This window comes from Neodiprion lecontei, chromosome 4, assembly GCF_021901455.1.
Source record: "Neodiprion lecontei isolate iyNeoLeco1 chromosome 4, iyNeoLeco1.1, whole genome shotgun sequence".
Taxonomy (NCBI): Eukaryota; Metazoa; Arthropoda; class Insecta; order Hymenoptera; family Diprionidae; genus Neodiprion; species Neodiprion lecontei.
The window spans coordinates 20,035,790-20,055,246 of NC_060263.1; the positions used below are offsets into that span (position 1 = coordinate 20,035,790).

General features: G+C 39.7%; 1 protein-coding gene across 1 annotated transcript; it reads left to right on the forward strand.

The window, feature by feature from the left end:
- Window positions 1–13,421: 13,421 nt before the first annotated feature.
- LOC107221584 lies at window positions 13,422–14,955 on the forward strand. Its single transcript, XM_015660623.2, has 3 exons — window positions 13,422–13,571; window positions 14,416–14,721; window positions 14,807–14,955. The coding sequence occupies exons 1-3, from the start codon at window positions 13,538–13,540 to the stop codon at window positions 14,830–14,832; spliced, it is 366 nt and encodes a 121-aa protein (XP_015516109.2). The 5' UTR covers window positions 13,422–13,537; the 3' UTR covers window positions 14,833–14,955.
- The last annotated feature ends 4,502 nt before the right edge of the window (window positions 14,956–19,457 follow it).

The following is a 19,457-nucleotide window of genomic DNA, read 5'->3' on the forward strand; positions in this document are numbered from 1 at the left end:
AGCGTGAATTTGATCTCGGAAATAAGACGCGATTGATTTCATTTCATCAGGGAAAAATATCGGCCCGAAATCGCGTAAGCAAACTAGTTTTCAGATTCGGATTTTGCCTGTTCGAAAAACCGATTTTATTACCCCTGAAACAAGGAACGTTACGTCGTCCCGTGACTTCTGCAGTTTCCGTGAACTCGCGGTTCGATTTCAGTTGAAAATTCTCCTGAAATTGGTGCGGGGCATTAGGGGTTGGCCGGAGTCGGGGCGGCAGAGCCGCGGTAAAAAGGTCGGCTAAAGGTGGTGCGAACCGGGGTGGAGGAGGTAATCGCAGTCTAAGGGGCGTCGGTTGCGTGATTTCCCTTCGAGTCCTCGCGTGTCGAATCCTGATTTGCTTTGTCGAATCAAGTAGGCAGCCGGCTGTGTGTTCGAGATTGTGTGCGGCGCCCAAACCACCATTGCATTTCTCATTTTCACCCCTTCGCTACCCCCGGCAAGATCCTTCCGTTCCTAAATGCGCGTCTGAATCTTGGAAATCTTTTCGAAAAAATCGGTTTCAAACAAAATTCATAGAAATTTTCAGACCGTTCGCAACGGTTTTTGCCTCCGAAATTTACCATTTTTCCAATATGCAATATCAGTTCTGAGTCTGGTGCGAGAAATTTTCGTCGAATACTTTTTCCGAAACTGCTCGTCGTACACGAAAAAAAGCTACCTGTATATTCATATCAATATTTACTGAATTTGTCAAATATCCCGTAAGAAATGTCGTGTTTATCCAAACAAATACGAGATGTTGACGAATATGAACCGAATTATTTTTCTGAGCACTTCGGTCAATTTTTTTTTCTCACCGTAATTCGAAAACGTATTTCTATCACCGTATTTGGTAACGTCGACAGACATTTTCTCCACGTAAATAGAAAGCAAGGTTATCGGTAACTTTTTGCGTGTTATTCGACTGATCGAAACGAAATCGTAAGGTCTAAATTCTTAGATACGTTTCAAAGTAAATGTGAAAGGATTTTATGAGAAAATTTAACATATTCCTTTCAACTCCCGCGCTCTTTAAATTTCTTTCCCTCTCACTCTTTCATCCGGGTAGTCTTGTTTTCTCAACGGCTCGTGGATGTCAGATTTTACAAGGTGCTCTTGTGCCGCCTGAGAAACTGAGAGGGTGCGAATTGCCCTTACAACTTTCTTATCCCTCCCCATATACGCGGCTTGTCGCGCGACTTTTCAACCCTTGCTTTTCTTCTCGTTCTTTGTCCATTTTTTACACCGATGTTTCTTTTTCTCCAACCTTTAGCTTCGTTTTACGCGTTATTATCATCGTTTGTTTGTTCTTTCGGAATTGCCTATCGACACAAGATTCCCAAAAACGTTGATCAAATTGCTTCAACGGACTTGAGGCTAAGTTTTTCAGTACCTATAAAAGTTTCAATTAAAAAATTTCATTTGTTTTAGTAAAAAATTCAGTAAAACAGATATCGTTAAAAAGACTGTTTGAATATTGTTGGAGTTACGAAAAACGAGGTCTTACGCCTAACCATTTTGCGATATTGTCGATCCTTTTTTGGTAATTGCGGCGAAAAATCAGTTCGTGAGGTTCACTCTACTTTTTTAGTTAAACAAGGCTTTAACGTCAATTTATTGTTGCACCAGCGTTAAATTATCGCAACAGTTGCGAGAAAATATAGTAACAGTGATCGTAATGAGAAAGAACAGTAACGGATACCAGACTTTCCGGTAACAGCTAGAAAACTAATTTTCATTTTCTACCCAGAACTATATTTATCGACCGTCGTAAAAAATGAAAATAGTCAAGGACTGAGCGGTAACCGGAACTAAAAATTTCTCTCAGTGTACATATCACAACTATATTCCTGCGGTAAAATTTAGGTAACGTTGGGAAAACAGATATCGGCTCGTTTGAAGTGAATATGGGGTGAGAATAAAGTTAGGGGGAAAAAACAATCAAACCAGGCTTCTCGAATCAGGGTATAAAGTTACTCGTCTATTTAACCACACGTCGATGTTTGCGTAGCGAGCGGATGGCGTTCCCCTTTCGCTTCCCCCCTTTCTTCACCCCCTCGCCGCCCGTTTCATCTAGTTAACGGCTGGCAATCGACGTTCTACATGATAATCCCCGTCGCGGGCACTAAGGACATTTGTAATAGATCCCTGATGCGATAGCGGTTAAATTAGTTTCGTCAACTTCCACCTCTGCACCTCTCTCTCTCTCTGTCTCTCTCTCTCGGTTTTCTCCTCCGCAGAGCCGCGGTAGGAACTGAAATAGCGTGGCCACCGTTTGGATTTGTCCGAAATTACTTACCTATACAAACTCCAAATTACCTTAGGCCTTATCAAAATATAATGCCGGGCTTCGTGTCCGCTGAAACGGCCCTCCCCCCACCTACTCCCCTTCGCTGGCATACGGGTACGGAATACAACCCTAATTTCCATCTTTCATGAACAATGTATAAAAACATTTAAACCTCTGAGACCTTCGTATACCCGAGAGTCAACCTTCTCTTTACAGTTTTGCAAGGATTTTATACCCGACGCCGATATGCCCGTTTGTTATACTTAATGATAATCTAATAGAAAATTGACGTAAATTTAAGGAATCCACCATACATGATATACAATCGTAAAAATTGATGCGTAAATTTTGTGTCTTCTATCATTGAATTCTGTAAGTCTTCTTGGTAATTTTTATCAGAGTCGTGCAAATTTTTATAGGCACTAGGGAGTTCATTAAAGTTTACACGACTTTCACTTGGAATCAGAATTTTTACACATTTTGTTTGCAAATTTTCGCACGTATGCGTATAATGCGGACTTGAATTGAATCAAAAATATTGTTGGCTTTTTAGAAGAATTACGTGTGAAATTCCGTGCGGAAAGTATTGGAAATGTTTAAAAGTGTTATATGGTAACCGTAATGAGAAATATTTTTTTCGCTGTGAACTTATACACTTGTAAGAAAAAAAATTCTTTAACTTGGATTTCTTTGATTCAACGCAACAGCTAGCGTTCAACAAAATTATATTTTGATCAAAGGATTGGCTGCTTGTAACTATGAAATAAACAATTATTTAGTTAGATTGAGATAATTTCTTTTTATCCAATGAAATTAATTTATTAGAGGCTACCGATGAAATATTTGCTCGATTTCACTTGGTGTTAACAAATGTTGAACGCGTTAAATGAATTTTCTTCGGTTCGACAATATTCATAACCTTTTTTTTTTTTTTGTAAAATATTTTGTTGGCAGCGGGAAAAAGATTCATTCCTTTGAATGACAGAACATATTCTCAATTCAACTAAATAGTTCGACGTTTCGCAGTTTCGCAAAATCGTTTGATTTTAAAACGTTCATCATTTCTTGAAATCAAATAATCGTTTTTTACTCAGCGTGTATAATCGTTTGATGTTTCGAGTACAAAAATCGCTTTCTAAAATTCTCCAATGACTGTGAACGGATTAGCTACGATTCCGTAAACAAGGACTGTATCACGGTTGGAAAAAGAAATTTTTGTTTCCACAATGACAACCAATCGGAATAACGACCGTTGGGAATTTCTATTCGAGAGCCCACCAAGTTCCTGGCGGGCAGGTTTAAACCGCAGGAAAGAGAAGAGAAGAGATTAGAATAGAAGAAGAGAAAGCGCAGGATGAGGATAGTCGGAAAAAGAAGAAAAGTAAAAAAAAAAAAAAGGGACTCGGCGTCCCGTTTCTTCCCACTCTCGATTTCGCCGGCTGCAGGGTCGCTCTTATTCCCTTTCGGGATTCCCGTTTAATCCGTTTTCAGCTCCCAGATTCGAATGGCTCGCCGTAAAGCACGCGGTGGAAGTGTCTTCGATTTGGCGAACCTCGTTCACCCCGACCCGGATCCTACCCGAGTCTCGACCCGTCTTCGAATTCCCGTCTAAGCGGATAGAATTTTCCCACCTCGGACGGTCCGAGGAGTCTACGAGAGAGGATTTTCGGACTCGCCGCTTTTCGACCGCGTGCCGCACCCGAGTCCGTCGAATTTAAACTTGTCCCGCTAGATTTGTTTCGCCCAATTCTCTCTCTCGCGCTCTCAGATTTTCCGAAACACCCGTCGGCATTCGATACGCGCGAAAAGCTCCTTTGAAACGACAAGAAATTTTTCTGTCACTCTATGAGATGAAAGAAACAAATACTAAAAAATCTGCTCTTCATGTAAAAAACAAAATGTACTCCAGAACGGTGACACATTTTTTTTCCATTTCAAAATACATCGTCATCGTCAAAATTCATGGATAACACGTTCAACTTTCATTGTAATTTCTTAACTTCTCAATCGAATGCTCAAAAACACAAAAGTTATAAGAGTTCCAGTTACATTGCGTCACGTCACTATTCGATAGTCTGACAAATATTGTAAGGGGAATAACTCGCGCAATGTTTGTTATTTTAATAATTTAAAAACAGTTTTCAATCAAATTAATGCGATCTGCCAAAATATGCGACCACAAATAAGTCTAAAATAAGCTCGTTGTATGATCGAATTAACCGGTGAACAGGAAAGGTTATTTTTTTTCTGTAACATTAACTGGAAAAAAATCACATTTTTTTCAATCACTTCGTTCAGTCTGCAGCTAAAATGTGTTGAAAGTGAAAACAGTTTTGCTTGATCTTGCTAGATGCGGACAAGCAGCTATTTTTGAAGAAATCTGTTTTCCTTCTAATGGAATTCGTTCGATTTGAAATAATATTTTTTTTACTCGACGAAGTGGAATTTTCTTAACGAAAGACACTCTGTTGGATGCATGTAGCGAATGAATCATTCCGCCGAAACAAAAAAAGGCAATTTGTTTATATTAAACAAAGGTGGGCAAACAAGATATTATTTAAAATTAAACCATCTTCGATTGCGAGTGAATTGCAGGCATGACCGAACGATCGCATTTCTGGTTCTCTAAGGGTTAACTTTCATCGTTACATAACAAATGTTCGAATTCGGAAAAATCGGGTAAAATTTTTAAAGAGAAAAAATTTCAAAGAGGTTTTAACGATACCGAGGAAGAAATGGATTCACATGCAAACAAACAATCCAAACAATCAAGTAAAACATTTTGGTATGGATCACATATAAACAAATGACAGTGAGTTACGGTAAATTTAAAACCAAAGGTCCTGTAACAAATTCAAGGAAAATTATACGTTTTTGAAGTATGGGGTACTGACATTTTGCAAATGAAAGTCGACAGTTGCTTTAAAAAAATGTTGATGTTTGTGAATTGTTGATCTTCTTCTCAAATTTCATTCGAATTTGACTGTTTTTTTGGAAGTCAGGATACAATACGTCACCGGGAGTAGAACAAGTTTCAAAAGCTTCGCGAAGCGTCTCTACCGATTTCTCGATCTGTCATTAATATTTAGTCCGAATCGGTCCAGCCGTTGCTCAGTGCTTCAGAATACACGAAATAATTATGGAAAAGTTCAAAAATTCGGCATCCGGTAACCAGAAGCGGTAGAAGTTTTCAAAGTTTCACGGATCATCTCCGTCCAATACTTTATTCTTCAACCCACTTTCACCCAATTGTATGAAACCGTTTCTCCAGAATTCCGGATACAACATTTTCTGCTTAGGCAGCTGCAAGCCCGTGTTGAAAATGTTGGGAAATCATTGCGCGGATCATGAAACGCGATTCCAAATCGAAGAGATCATTTTGGTTTTAGTCGAAGAGACAATTTTTACGATGAAAAATACAAAACGTACGTTCCGCTCAACGATCTTGTTCTACAGCAAGTTCAGTTAACTAAGAAACTTGCAGAGCTTTTACGTATTGAAGATTATTTCTTTCGGATGTCGATCGGGGATCTGAAAGCTTTCATCGATTCTCTTCACGATTGTGTATCAAGGAAATGGCAAGCGAAACAATTTGTTGCAGAGAGATCTACTCACAAACCTGTTACCGAATTCCGATCTTGTCGAGATTCGAACTTTGGCGAAGTTCTTGTCTGTAAGCCGATCAGTTCCAAAGATAAATCTCGTCTGCCCGGTAAGCGGGGTGCTTAATCAGTTGCTAAAATCAATAGGACGCTTAACTTCCCGCGAATCAAACTGTCATTAAGCCGAAATTACCGTTCTCGCAAATCGGGGAAACGCGTAGAATCAACGCGTCCAAATTTCTGCAATGGGATAAAAATCAGAGCTTCTCAAATGCAGAACATGGCGTCAAGTTAAAGTTTAGAAAGATCGCGTTTCGGTTACGCGGAGAAACCATTTGTTGCGTCGTTACTGACTGTGGGAAAGAAAATATTCTATCGATTAAAGAAAGAAAAGTGATAAGAACAACAAGTTGAAAATGGCACTTATGCATTTGAATTAACAAAACGTTTCTTCCGTCATTGATTCGGTTAATTCAAAAATTATTCTTACTATGTGTGAGTAAAGTCTGAAGTTTCTGTACTCTGACTATCAATTTTTCCCTCTTTCGTAAACATAATGATAATAATGACAAGGTAGTTTACAAAAAATACTATTTAGGCTCTTTAAAAAAATTCACATCTTGTTGATCTTATGTACAGAAATTTTCTTTAAAAAATTTTCAACGCTTACGACTCGAATTCCGCAAGTATCGGACGTTTTTTAAACGACTCAAATTCGAAAATGTCTCAAAAATTATCACGTACCTACCATTTCGATCAATTTCTGTTGTATCTTATCTCGTTGTAGATGCTATTTCAAAAAAATCAGGGACTCGGCTCGACGTCGCGTCGGAATCAGAGTGAAATCTTTACCCTGTAGGGCTTAAGTTTGAAATTTCTCACTAATTTGAGCGTTTCTCGTCGTGCAACCGTAACGCCGCGCGTATCGTTTCATCGTTATCGCCAGGTAGATGTTCGCTTAGGCACGATGTAATGGGAGTTGGATTGTGGCGAAGGGATCGCGGGGGGAAAAGCGGTACACGATATAAGAGAATTAGGTGTATAAGATCGAGTTTCTTTCTCTGCCATGCACTCGCTCCGGGGTTCGTAATTATAATAGCCCATATAATTTCCCCGACATGATGGAATCTGCCGTCGTCGAGGCGAAAATAAGCTCCGAAAGAGTATAAAAATGAATTAAAAAATACACTGACCTGGAGTATAAATATGAAATATTTTTTTAAGCGGGACGCTTATCCCCAATTATTTCTCCTGGTTTATTTAGTTTTTAAATTGTTTTATTCTCGAGCCACTCTGTTTAATCTCTTTGAGAGTAAAAAACCGAAAATACCATGGAATCATAAAAAAAAAGCTTAAATTTTTATACTACCTTTCAAATTGCATTAAAATTATTGAAAATCTGGTAGATTCGTCAGACTTCACTCTACGATCTGTAATTCTGATCGGAAGATTATTCTCTACAAATTCACTGAAACAAATCTTTTTTTTTTTTTCATCAACCAGTTCAATGCTGCCATTTTTTTTATCGCAATCAATATTGCTGTAATGTTGGAAAATAAAATATTAAACGATACCGAGACGATAAAAATCAAAGTATTGCACGCGAATTTGTAGAAAATAGTTTTCTAAATAAAATAAGCTATTACAGAATGAAATCAAAGTAATCCAATATATTTTTAACAGATTTGATACGAAGTGTCGACGCTAAGTTATCGATCATAATTCTACTGTCTTCTATTCTGTCTCACGAATCCAATAATTTCACGAATACTCAACGCACGGCTATATATCGTAATAAAATTGATGAATAGTACCGATTTTCGACTAACCAAAATCCTTAACGCCGGTGTCCTGCAGAGGCGAGGATTATATCCACAGTTGTATTTACATAATGGCCAAAACCGGGCACAGCAGAACTATATTACACACATAGAAACGGGACAGGTATATAATATCGGGCAAGGACTTCTGCGCCTGGGGCGACGAAATCCAACCCCAATTCAACCGCGATTTCCGTCTGGCTTCGCAAGCTCAGCGAACTTTCCCCGTCGTATCGAATCGACGGCAATTATCATCAAGCTGCAGGATTAAAAAGAAGTTTGCGTAGGTTGAATCGGGATTTTATCAGAGCCTGGGATACGCGGAAGGAATGAAAACGCAGGTTGACCTAATCTCAGGCTGCAATTCAAATCCAACCGTCTGAATTCCGACCTCTGTCATTGTCATCGCCCCGGTATTCGTTCACCGGTTCATCAATGACGCTTCGTAATGAAACGCCAGGACTGCGTGCAGGGTGTTTACGAGTAAGCGCCGCGGTATGTTGCCTACCACCAAGGGGAACAAATATCGGTAATACAGACCTACCGAGTTATCGACAATTGACGCGTTCAGAGTTCTCGCGAGTCTCCTGGAACTGCTCGTGTTGCCAAGTTGTGTGCAGCCCATTCGCGATGACATTAAGCACCCGCATTGCCGATAACTCGGCAGATCTGTTTTAACGATATTTGTGCCCCCAAGTGGTAGGCAATTCACCATAATGCGGCTTTTACTCTGAAACACGCTGTACAACGACAGAATGCATCGCATCCAGACAGTAATCAACCGACAGTAGGCAGTACTGATTGCCAATCTTCTATCAGAAAGGAAAACGACATCGCTGATGCGTTAGTTGACTCACGTCTGTCCTAGAAGAGCCTCTGGTCATCCGGTAAGCGCGGGATGTGTCAATTGATCCTTGCATAGGAGCACGAAAACGAGCTCGCGGAAGTGAAGAACCTGAAACCTGGAATGCTCGTCGAAGTGCGCACTTTCTTCAAAGTGCGATTCAGCTCAATTCTCACCGCAGTAAAGGTCACGGTGATTTGTGTGGATTGTTTTTTGTGCATTCCATGACACTTTGGGTGTTTGTACGTCATATAGTACGTATATAATACATAAATATATATATATATAGTATACCTACTAGTTTAGCAAACGATGCTGATGACGTTGTTAACATTTGCGCAGCAGGGGTTGTCAGATCACGGATAGTCCCTTGATACGCGGTATATAATATACGTATACGAATATATATATATATGTACATGTATACATACATACATACATAGACTATACGTGAACCACCGAGTGACATTTATATACAGTGCATGCACGGAGGTTGTAAGGAGGGTGAAACAGATGGTGATCGTTTTGCCCCGTTCGTTCCTTCGCTCCTTCGTTTCACCCTCGGAATCATACATGGAACTGTAACACCGAATCAACAGCCAAACGACGTAGCATATTGTGCGTCGTTATCCCACATCACAGAAATACACACACACACACACACACACACACGCGCAAGGCGAAAGTAGAAATGTCAAGGAGGGACAGATCCGTTGCAAGGTGGTAACTACGTCTATGATATATAAATGTCAGGTAGGTTCTCTTCGTCATTCTCTTACTTCTCCATTACCGAAACGACGTCATTGTCAGGCGTGGATATATATATATATATATACACGCGTATAATATCTCCTTAAATCTTTATATTCGAGCCCCTTTTTTTCTAAGCTTCGATCGACATTCTACGAGACTTGTTCTTATCTTGACGAATCGAAGGTATAAAAGAAACTATCTTAATTTATAACCGTGACGTTTCAAGCAGGATCAACGCGAAGTATCGAACACTTGATTCTAAGCGGAAGCTTTCTTTTTTGACTCGTAGATTTTTTGAATGAATTTGCTCGTAACGAAAAGTAGCTTTTTTTATTCAAACCGATCTTGAGTGTTGATCAATTTCAGAGATAACGCTACAATATGATGGGATATAAAAACCGCAAAACGATTACAATAACAGTCTGTAGTTGAGATTCGAGTGTTCTGTGTTTTCAATGAACCGCTGTAACTTTAGCCTTTATTCGGTCTCTGATATTCCGACACCCGCACCTTTGTCGAGAAATAACTGTAGCGGGTTTCCATATTCTAGACCAGAATTCAAAACACCTTCAGACGAGTCGCCTTCGACGAAGACAAAGAGTCACGGAATATCTAACCAAGGTGAGAGTCGCGAAGTCGGCTTCCAGCGGTTGGGTTAAGGAGCTTTCGAATATATAATAATATATATATATATACGTATATAAATCCCTTAATAACGTCTAATTCAGGTAGTTAATCTCAGCGCATAGAAAGTGTTGAGCCGCGTTAATTCAACGCCGAGGAAGGGCAAAGGGGAAGAGAAAAGAGGAAGGGAAGGGAAGCAGTTATAGACGGCTCGCGAGCTTGCGAAGCGAACCTGGCTGCCTAAATCGGCATGACAATGGCCGTGCTCGAACTACCACCACCCCTCACCCCGCTCGCGATGATGATAATGTTGTGACTTATGAACCGATTTGCATTTTAATACGCAGCGCCCATTGTTTGCGGTTATTGTTAGTTGCCCATCCACCCAGTCTCAGAAGCATCTCGTTCATTTATTACAACCTATCTACGATTGCTTTCTCTCCACAAAGCCTTACACCCTCTCTTTCTGTCTTTTTCAATTTTTCTTCTGTCCCCTCTTTCGCCGTCCAACTTTTATTCAAGCAATTATACTCTCGAATCTGAGACAGGTCTGCATCCGCTCGATACATTGCCGCTCGATATATTGCCGCTCGATACAGTGCCGCTCGTTATATGGCCGTTCACTCTGCTAAACCGAGTACAACAGGCGGTCGATAGCTATAAGCTCGTTGTTTGTGTAGTTCCGCACTGAGGAGGAGAAGGAGGAGGAAGAGAACTTGCAGGTAATTTCCGCGATAGTTTCTGCCTGAAGCAGCGGCACAATAGCTGCTGGTTAATATTGGAGATGGGTAATTGACACGGCACAGTGCAGCAACAGCAGCAGCAGCAGCTGCTGCTCAATGGTTGTAAGGCGACACGATCCGGTCTCGATCGCTTCTGTTGTACGTGTGGCAGCTTCCACTTTGCCAACTAATCTGTGTAGGTACCCCAGCATTTCAGTTTCCGGAAAATCAAAACCACCCCACCGCACGGTGGTGGTTGGTAGTTGTGTCTTGCTCGTTTAGTCTGAACTTAGAACCGTCATCAGGGTTTTTTGATGCTTGAGGTGGAACAGAAATATTGAGACTATTTTTGAGTTTCTGTACAGAGAAGGAAATTCGAGGGATTGGATTTATGGAGATGAATTCTGAAGAAACAAGTTTTTATATTTCGATAATGGCAATAAGGTTGTTTCGGACGCGAGAATCAGTGAATTCACACGACTATAGTTTGAAATCGTAATTAGCAGCGGGTCAAAATTACATCCAAAAGACGGAAAAATGCCTCACATCTTCGCAGCTTTTCACCTTATGACATTCCAGATTTCTTTTTTCTGTTCCCGAGGACCAGTTTGGTCGGAAGAGACTTCCTGCAAACCGGTGTCGAGACGAAAAGTTGTTGGGATCCGAAAATGTTTAAAAAACACTAAATTCGATGGGTATACTGGGATTTACAGAATTTCAAAACGATGAAACGAAGAAATCGATCTTGGAGTATTTTTTTTTTTTTTTATATTCAACGAAGTTATTCTTACCTCACGAATATATTAATTCGATAAACGCTTAACGTGCGTCCATCTAGTTACACTAAATTCAACGAAAGGTCGGTGCGATCATTTTTCAACCGACTAATCTTCTGAATCGAGATCGCAAACGGAGATAAAAAAACACGTAAGAAATATTTCTGCAACGCCTGTTACGAGGTATCGAATTGCGCAGACCAAAACGACGAGCCCAAAAGCATTTTGAAAATGTCGAACAGCGCGCGGCTTAAAACCACCGCCAAGTTCTCCCAAGATTCTTACAACAACGACAAACTTCACGTACAGTGAACTTTTGAGGCGTACCGCAAGCAATCGGCGCGTATAATACAGACGTCGCGTATAATGAAGAAAAATTCACGGAACGCACGAGATGCCCAAAATATCTTGTCGTTAAGAGATTCAAGAGCTCTTGCGACAAGAGTTCGGAGCGTTATTTGTCATTGTTATTATTTATCATAATACACTCTCGGACCCCTTGTCACATCTTCGGGTAAAAACTTTCCCTTTCTCATACCTTCGCACTGCTTGCACAGGTTTCCGTTTCGGAATTGTCGTGTACGAAATCCGCATTGTTCATTTATTCAGAAGGCCCGGTTCGCGCATACACACCGTCGAAGCAGATTCTACCTGTCGGGAATTCGAAAAGCAAGAAATTTCAGGGAAGAGGGAGAGGACGAATAAGAAGAAGGAGACGAAGAAAGAGACGCAGTCGTAACTTGGCTTCGGAATCAAAAGTTGGAGTCGCGCCGGTTGGGCTCGAGGGTTTTCCTCAGTGCCCGTTCAATGTGCCACTCAATTTCAAACAGCCTCCGTCGGTTTTCAACGCCGCCCTTCTTCTTCTTCTTCTGCTTCTTCTGCTTCTTTCGCTTTTCCTTCTTCTCCAAAGTCCCACTCGAGAACTCGTCGTTATATTTTAATGCCTGCTTGCGTATTCATATCGATGTTCCTCTACCGGTCTTTTCAGCTCCTCATTCAGCCGCCCTCAGACACAGTCTCTTAGATTCAGCTTCCTTCCGTCCCCCTTTTCACCCCGAAATGACAAGCCTCCTCCATTAAATTTTACTTCTTCTCTCTCTCTCTCTCAAACACCAACTTATATTGCATATTACGTAATATCGCCGTAACGCGGTTATGTTCCGTGGTAAAACAGCCGGTAAACGGAATTATTTTCTCTGCACGTGCCGAAAATAAAAAACACTGACAATATTTTAATACGAAGAGTACTTTTCGATTTTCGTTCACTGCTTACTCCGGTGAATTAATCGTATCCGTACGTCACAGTTTATCAAACTTGTATTATATTCTAATCCAATATCCATGATTTTAAATATTCTGCGCAATTGTTCCATGTCATTGCAATATAATAGATACATCAAATTTCTTGTCGCTTCGAGCCTACTTCGTTTCTGTCGGCTATTTTTCTGTACATATTTTAGCCAGTATTTTTATCAATTGGCTTATTTTCTAGAAACATTATTATTAAACACGGATCAGTGAGGTCACTGTGTCGTCGTTACATTTATCTAACTCCGATACGCCGTGTGAATGCATCAGTGCCGGATAAATAGGCCTGAGGAATTAAGCGGAGCGATAAATTTTGACGCGGTAATTAATTAGGATCGCTGGTGTTTCATCTCGACTATTATTTAAACGTCCGAATCGAACTGATGCAAGCTGAGGGAATTTCGCTGCAGGTTGCGGGTAATTGGCTAAATTAATTTGCATCGCGATGCGAAACGTTGTAGATAATGTGCATAAAAATTTTGTAGAGTGGAAGTTGAAGAAGTTCTGAAAATCTGATCCTCAGATCGCAGTTTTCCTCGTTTTTAGGACATGCTCGTTAAAATTGTCGCGATTTGCTTGTCAAAACTTCGTGGTTTAGAAATCGTGCGTACAGCACTGTAAGAATGAAAAATGAGGCCACTTAAGACGAAGACGCGTTTGGAGCTTGCTCAAGATCAGCGCTATTCGTTTACTCGATAATTAGTTGTAATCAAATCGGCGACGTTGCGGCCAGTAATTCAATTAATATTCGTCGTGTATTTTTGCGTTACGGACATGAAGAAATTATTCGTCACTTTGCTGGTTTTGAGTGAGTATCTTTACGTTAAGTATTGACAATTGGTGTAAAAATAATTTACTCGAATTCATGTGAAATCGTGATTTAAAGTAAAAAATTAAGTATCAAAATTGAATTTCAATTTGCTTCTTGGGAAATGAGTGATACTGACGTCACTCAATAGATGGGGCGGGGTTGAAATTTCGAATTTGAAAAGTTCCAAAAATACCAAATTCCGAAATCTTTGGTAGCGAAACTTGAAGTGAAGAAATCAAACTTTCACGAAACATCAAAGCTTCGAATGGTCCGAAACTCGAGGCTCAAAGTTTCGGAAGTGCAAAAATGAGAAAAGTTTCAAATCCGAAACATCGAAATTCCGAATGATCGAAGATATTCAGTTCTGTGAATTTCTGGCTGAGGAAATTTCACCATTTTGATCTTTCTTTGTTTCGGAGTCTGGAATCCTGGTCATTCTGATTTTTTCTCACTCGTTGAGCAAGCTACGCTACGTGAGTATATTTTAACGTTCAGAATTGCGCTCTCATCGAAACTATAATTTTCCGATTTTCCCTCCATCGGAACTTTTCTCTAATGTAACTTGAAATCTCGTAACTTTGCGGCGTCGAGTTTCCGACCATTCGAAACTTTGTTGTTTCCTAAAGGTTTGATTTCTTCACTTCAAGTTTCGCCGCCAAATAATTCTGAATCAGGCATATTCGGAACTTTTCAAATTCCGAACTCCGACCCCGCCCCCAATAATTATTTGAAATCTGACTCAAATTCATCCCTCAAAATTCGGTTAAAGTCATTTCGATCCCCGTTAACTTAGTTGCTTTTCGATCTTTAATCTTTAAAACATCGGAGAATTTTTTGCAAGGTATCCTAACAGGATCCTCGCTTGAGGAAGTCGGCCATTCCGACGTAGCTTGCGAGTGCGATCACTGCGAGGAGCAGAACTCGGAGGAAATTCGGAAGCAAGATGCGCTCGCGGAACTTCCGTTTAACATGGAAGATTCGGACGGCGACGGGAGTCGGATAATTTGCGCTAGGGACAGAGACCTTGAGGACAAAACGTTCCCCAGCATCTGTCACATGCTCTGCGAAAATCGTTGCACCCGATTCAACGTGACCGAGAAAATTTCGGGATCGTTGAAATGCGTCGTCGCTACGGCGTACAGAACGAGTGAGTTTTCCCGCTTCTTTGAAAATTTCTTATAAATCGCCCCGGAAATTTCCCACTCTCAATCATTGCTCCTCGGTTTTTTCAGACTACTACAAACTCCACGACGGATAGTGCTTGTAAGGATTCTAGCTACCAGATACGCGTTTTTGCCAAAATTCTCGACGTAACGAATTATTTGCAATCTTTAAAATTGGGTACGGTAATTGGTGCACGAATAAACCGTCTTTAATTTTATCACACTATCATTTTTTCGTGTAAACCTCGATGTGTACACAAGTTTCAACTCCTGGTACGCATGCATGTAAGTGCATGTATTAATTATATATAAGCGTGTGCGAAACGAGTTGAAAATTATTTCGCGAAAGCGATCGAGCTCACGATCAGTCTTCTTTGAGTGAGTGAGTAGTGAGTGACGTATAAATTGCGAGTTTCCCGAGAGAAAGAGAGAGAGAGAGAGAGAGAGAGAACGGTCACGTTAATTCAGGTTGCAGGAAAGGCTCAGTGAATCGACTTCCGGTATCCGTCCTGCAATCTCTACGCTCTGTTATATAAGTGATTTTGTGGAAGAATTAAGGCTTCACCGCGAATATTTGGCACCATTGTTTACATGATAAATAAAAGAAACTTTTTAACTGTACGTCATGTTTCTGTTAAACAAAGTTTATCCTTTTTACTCTGTACAATTATTTGTCGAATATTTCGTAAAAATTATTCAAAAGTTACGAACTTGAATTCGACGTATAAGATTGTTTATTATTTTATTCCGTCTAGTTAATCAATGTCTTAAAACGGGTAACATTAGATAAAATTTGTTTTCTTTTTTCATTACGGTCGTTTTGTAAACGATAAAATAAGATCGTGTTCACAGTTAGTGACATATCAGACACGGCAGAAATTTTAATCCCAGAATTACATAGACCGTAGAAATAATTTTAAATAATAATAATGTGTGTGGATGAGAATAGGCGAGAAGAATAATTCGGCATCCCGGTCACGAAGTTGAGGATGGAAATGGGGGAGGGGAAATGGGCGAACCGGCGTAAAACCGTCGAATAAAATTTGTACAGTATATAATAATGATAATAATAATATACGATAATAACACGACGCGAAGATAGCAGTGCATTAAAATAGGCATTACGCCGGTTGGCGTTAATCAGACTAAGAGAAGAAGAAGAAGAAGAAGAAGAAGAAGAAGAAGAAGAAGAAGAAGAAGAAGAAGAAGAAGAAGAAGAAGAAGAAGAAGAAGATGAAGAAGATGAAGAAGGGGGAGTTGGGGGGAAAAGGAGGCAATTAAGCAGGCAACTCGCGAAACCGGGACTTGCTCGCCATCGTAAACCGCAAAATATAATTTCCCCAATTGTGGCGGTTGTACGGAAATATAATATCATATATATTATAAGCGAAGCGAGAGGTTCGGTCTGCAGGACCCGGAACTCTCGGGATGATTTTACCCGCTCTGTCTGCAGGCGTAGGAATTAGCCAGACGCAGTCCTCGCAAATTGAGTCGCCTCCTGTCCCCGGAATTTAAACATTCAAATTAACCTACTTACCAAGTCAAACTCCGTACATTATACATTATATAGCTGATGTTATAATGCTCGCCGATTTTACGACCCCCGCGGAATTTTTGAGTTGAGCCATTTTGGCGAACGATTTTGTTTTCAACAATCGCGAAAAAATTAACGTTTCAATGCCGCTGTTGCGATAAAGAAATAACACTTTCTTTTCACTTTGGAAACACGTTTTTTAATGTGCGCGCCTGTGTGTTTTTTATGTTTCTGTGTAAACGGAAAATTTTTGTTTATCCTGAATCCAAGGAAAATTTGGTCGAAATTTATATGCAATGTGATTTGTTTGAAAACGTTTTTTCGACTCTCCGAAATTATCCGAAATTCTATCATGCGGTTCTGCTTGTCAAGAAAGAGCTAAGCTTTCGTGTTCGTCCGATTACTTTTTAGTTTGTTTGCTTGTTGTTTTTTGTTTTCGGTACAAAGTCGAAGAGATTCGTTGACGCTTTCGCTTCGGGCGGTTTTTACTTTCGTTTTTCTCTGTCTCTCGACGTCGACGGATTAACTAATGACCCGAAACGACAAAACCCCAGCCGCTCAGCGCGACCCGTCAAGCTTGTCAAAAGTTTTCGAAATGAGCATTAATTATTATACGGGTTTCACCGACACGCCGGAAGACCGAAAAGTTGCAATATGGATTTATTATTCCATATCGAAATACCCATTTATAATAACCCTTGACCCAACAACTTATTCGGACAGAAGAAGTAAACTGAACGGGGGCAGGAAAAAAAAAAAAACTTCTTCCTGAATTTTCAGTCAGGGAAATTGTAACTTTCGTACCTGTTGATCATCGAAATAATGAATTTTCCGTTAGTTTTATCGAATATTCCCTCAGCATAATTTATGCTGACAATTTTTGAAAATTTAACTTTCATTCTTTTGTATTTTCAATTAAATTCCGTATATTTATGAGGGATAATTATTCATTCGCAATATTTGCAAATAAATATTCACAAACTGTGAATTGATGGTTAAAAAAAAAATCCCTCATTCTTACCACGACCATGAAAAAAGCGGAGGCACAAAAATCTGATATTGTCAGATAAGGGTGTAAAAATTTACACCTGTATCTAACCCTTATGCTACACACCGGGGTCAAAATGACTCCACAAAATCTTCATTGTAAATTCCGTACGAAAAATATCCACAATAATGTGATTTGATCCAAGATAAACGTCGAAACATCGTAAAACTCGTTAATTCATTCTTTCTCCAAAAATTCAACCTCACTCGCTCAAGTAAATTACTTTTTTTCATCGCGCGGTTTCTCCATATTTGGTTTTCAAACGTCAGTGTCTTCAGAGTTACTCAATCATTTTACAGCTGAAAATATTGAAAATTCAGTGAGTTATGATTTTTCGAGTAGAATGAATCAATTTTCCGGTATTTCGTTGCTTTATGATTTTTTTTCATACGCAAAATTTCATTTCGCTAAAGACAACTAATCTGCCGTGAAATGTAACAGTTAAAGAGTATTCCAGAATTTTTTCAAGTTGTTTGTATTCATATCGATATCTCAGTTTCTACGCAATGATTTTGTAAGTGTTACCAGTGTTATAAGTGTTGTTAAAAAATCTAAAAACAAGTATAAAATGATCTCGACTCTGACCGAATAATTTAAAAAATGCACGGCTGTGTCGGAATTCAGCCGTAACGTGGATGAATTTACGTACGTAAATACCTGTTTCAAAATAGAGTTGTACAAATGCGCGGTGTGTAAGGCACATTACACGTACGTACGGTAAAGTATAAACTTTTACGACCGTTGAGCGGTCGACAATCCGTTGCTGTGTGTCCCTCAGTTCCTTCGGAACATATGCATATAACACGTATGCGGTATAGTTATAACTTTAAATTTGAGCAGTTAGGACGGGTCGTCTCGCGGTATCAGAACTGTGCCTCTAGGGGTCAAAATCCAGGGGAATTAATTCAACGAGGATAGTTCAAAACGGGAAAATCGTTGCTCGGAGTCCAGTTTCTGCTGTACAAGAATTATCGCAATCATGCTGATGCTGATTTTTTTTATTCGCGCGAAACTAATGACTAGTAAAAAAATTTCCAGGGTTAATTTAAGGGCTTACATGGGTCTTGAAGGGCAAAAAAAAAAACACATTTTCTTTGATTTATTTTAAACATAACAAAAGAATTATTTTATTCAAACTTTAAGCATATAAAAGAACGATGTTTCAAAAATTTTCATTCAAAAATTTTGAAAATTCAGCCATTGAGAACTAGTTTTTGGAGACTCCTTAGAAAAAAGTATCCTCGCTGCGGTCGGGATAACTCGTGACAGCTTTATCCGAAATCAAAGAACCGAATATTTTCTGTCAGTAGGTGAACACATCTCGTGATTTTTTTTTCCTTGAACACAACTTATTTCACGAGGCAATACCTGCGTGGTCTAGATTTTACCGAAAATCGTACTGTTTTGCATACACAACTCTACGAAAAATTCAAATTTCAATTTTTTTCAAAAATCTTCCTATCGACGCGCTCTTTTTTGGGATTCTAAAAAAAATGACAATTATTACTGCAAATATGGGAGCGGGATTTTGTTACGTTTGCGTGTTTTTTTTTCAGTATCTTTGAAAACTAGAAAAAAAAAAAAAAAAAAATTAACCGACAGACACACTCGAATTTGGCGATCTTCCAGGGAAAATGGGATATCTTGGCGAGCCGGTTGCACGGGGTGTTTATCCTGCGGTATAAACGGTCGGTTCTCAATTTGCGGTACGTGACTTGGTTGCAGGAAAAAATGGATAAAAATTTTCGGCCCACTTTCCCATTTCGGCGCGCCTCCCGAAGCTTCATCGTTTCTTCTTTCGGTTATACACCGTGGAGGAAAAAATCTGCAGGCATAACCGCGACGACAAATGACGTTTCGAGGATTACGAAACAGTTTCGCGAGCTGTGTATGCGCGTGTGTGCGTGTGTGTGTGGATAATGTATTTGTGTAGACCTTTTTTCAAGCCTAACAAATCGCTTCTTCTCACCGAATCCACGCGACCCTTCAAGAAATCTGGAGTTACTCTGTCTAAGGATTTCGGTGGGTCGAAGATCGATACTTTTTGGTCATTTTATTTATACGAGATAATCCGACAATGAGTATTTATCAAAGTGTTATTTTCGTAAGCTGCGAAGAGCTGTTTTGAAAACACGCAA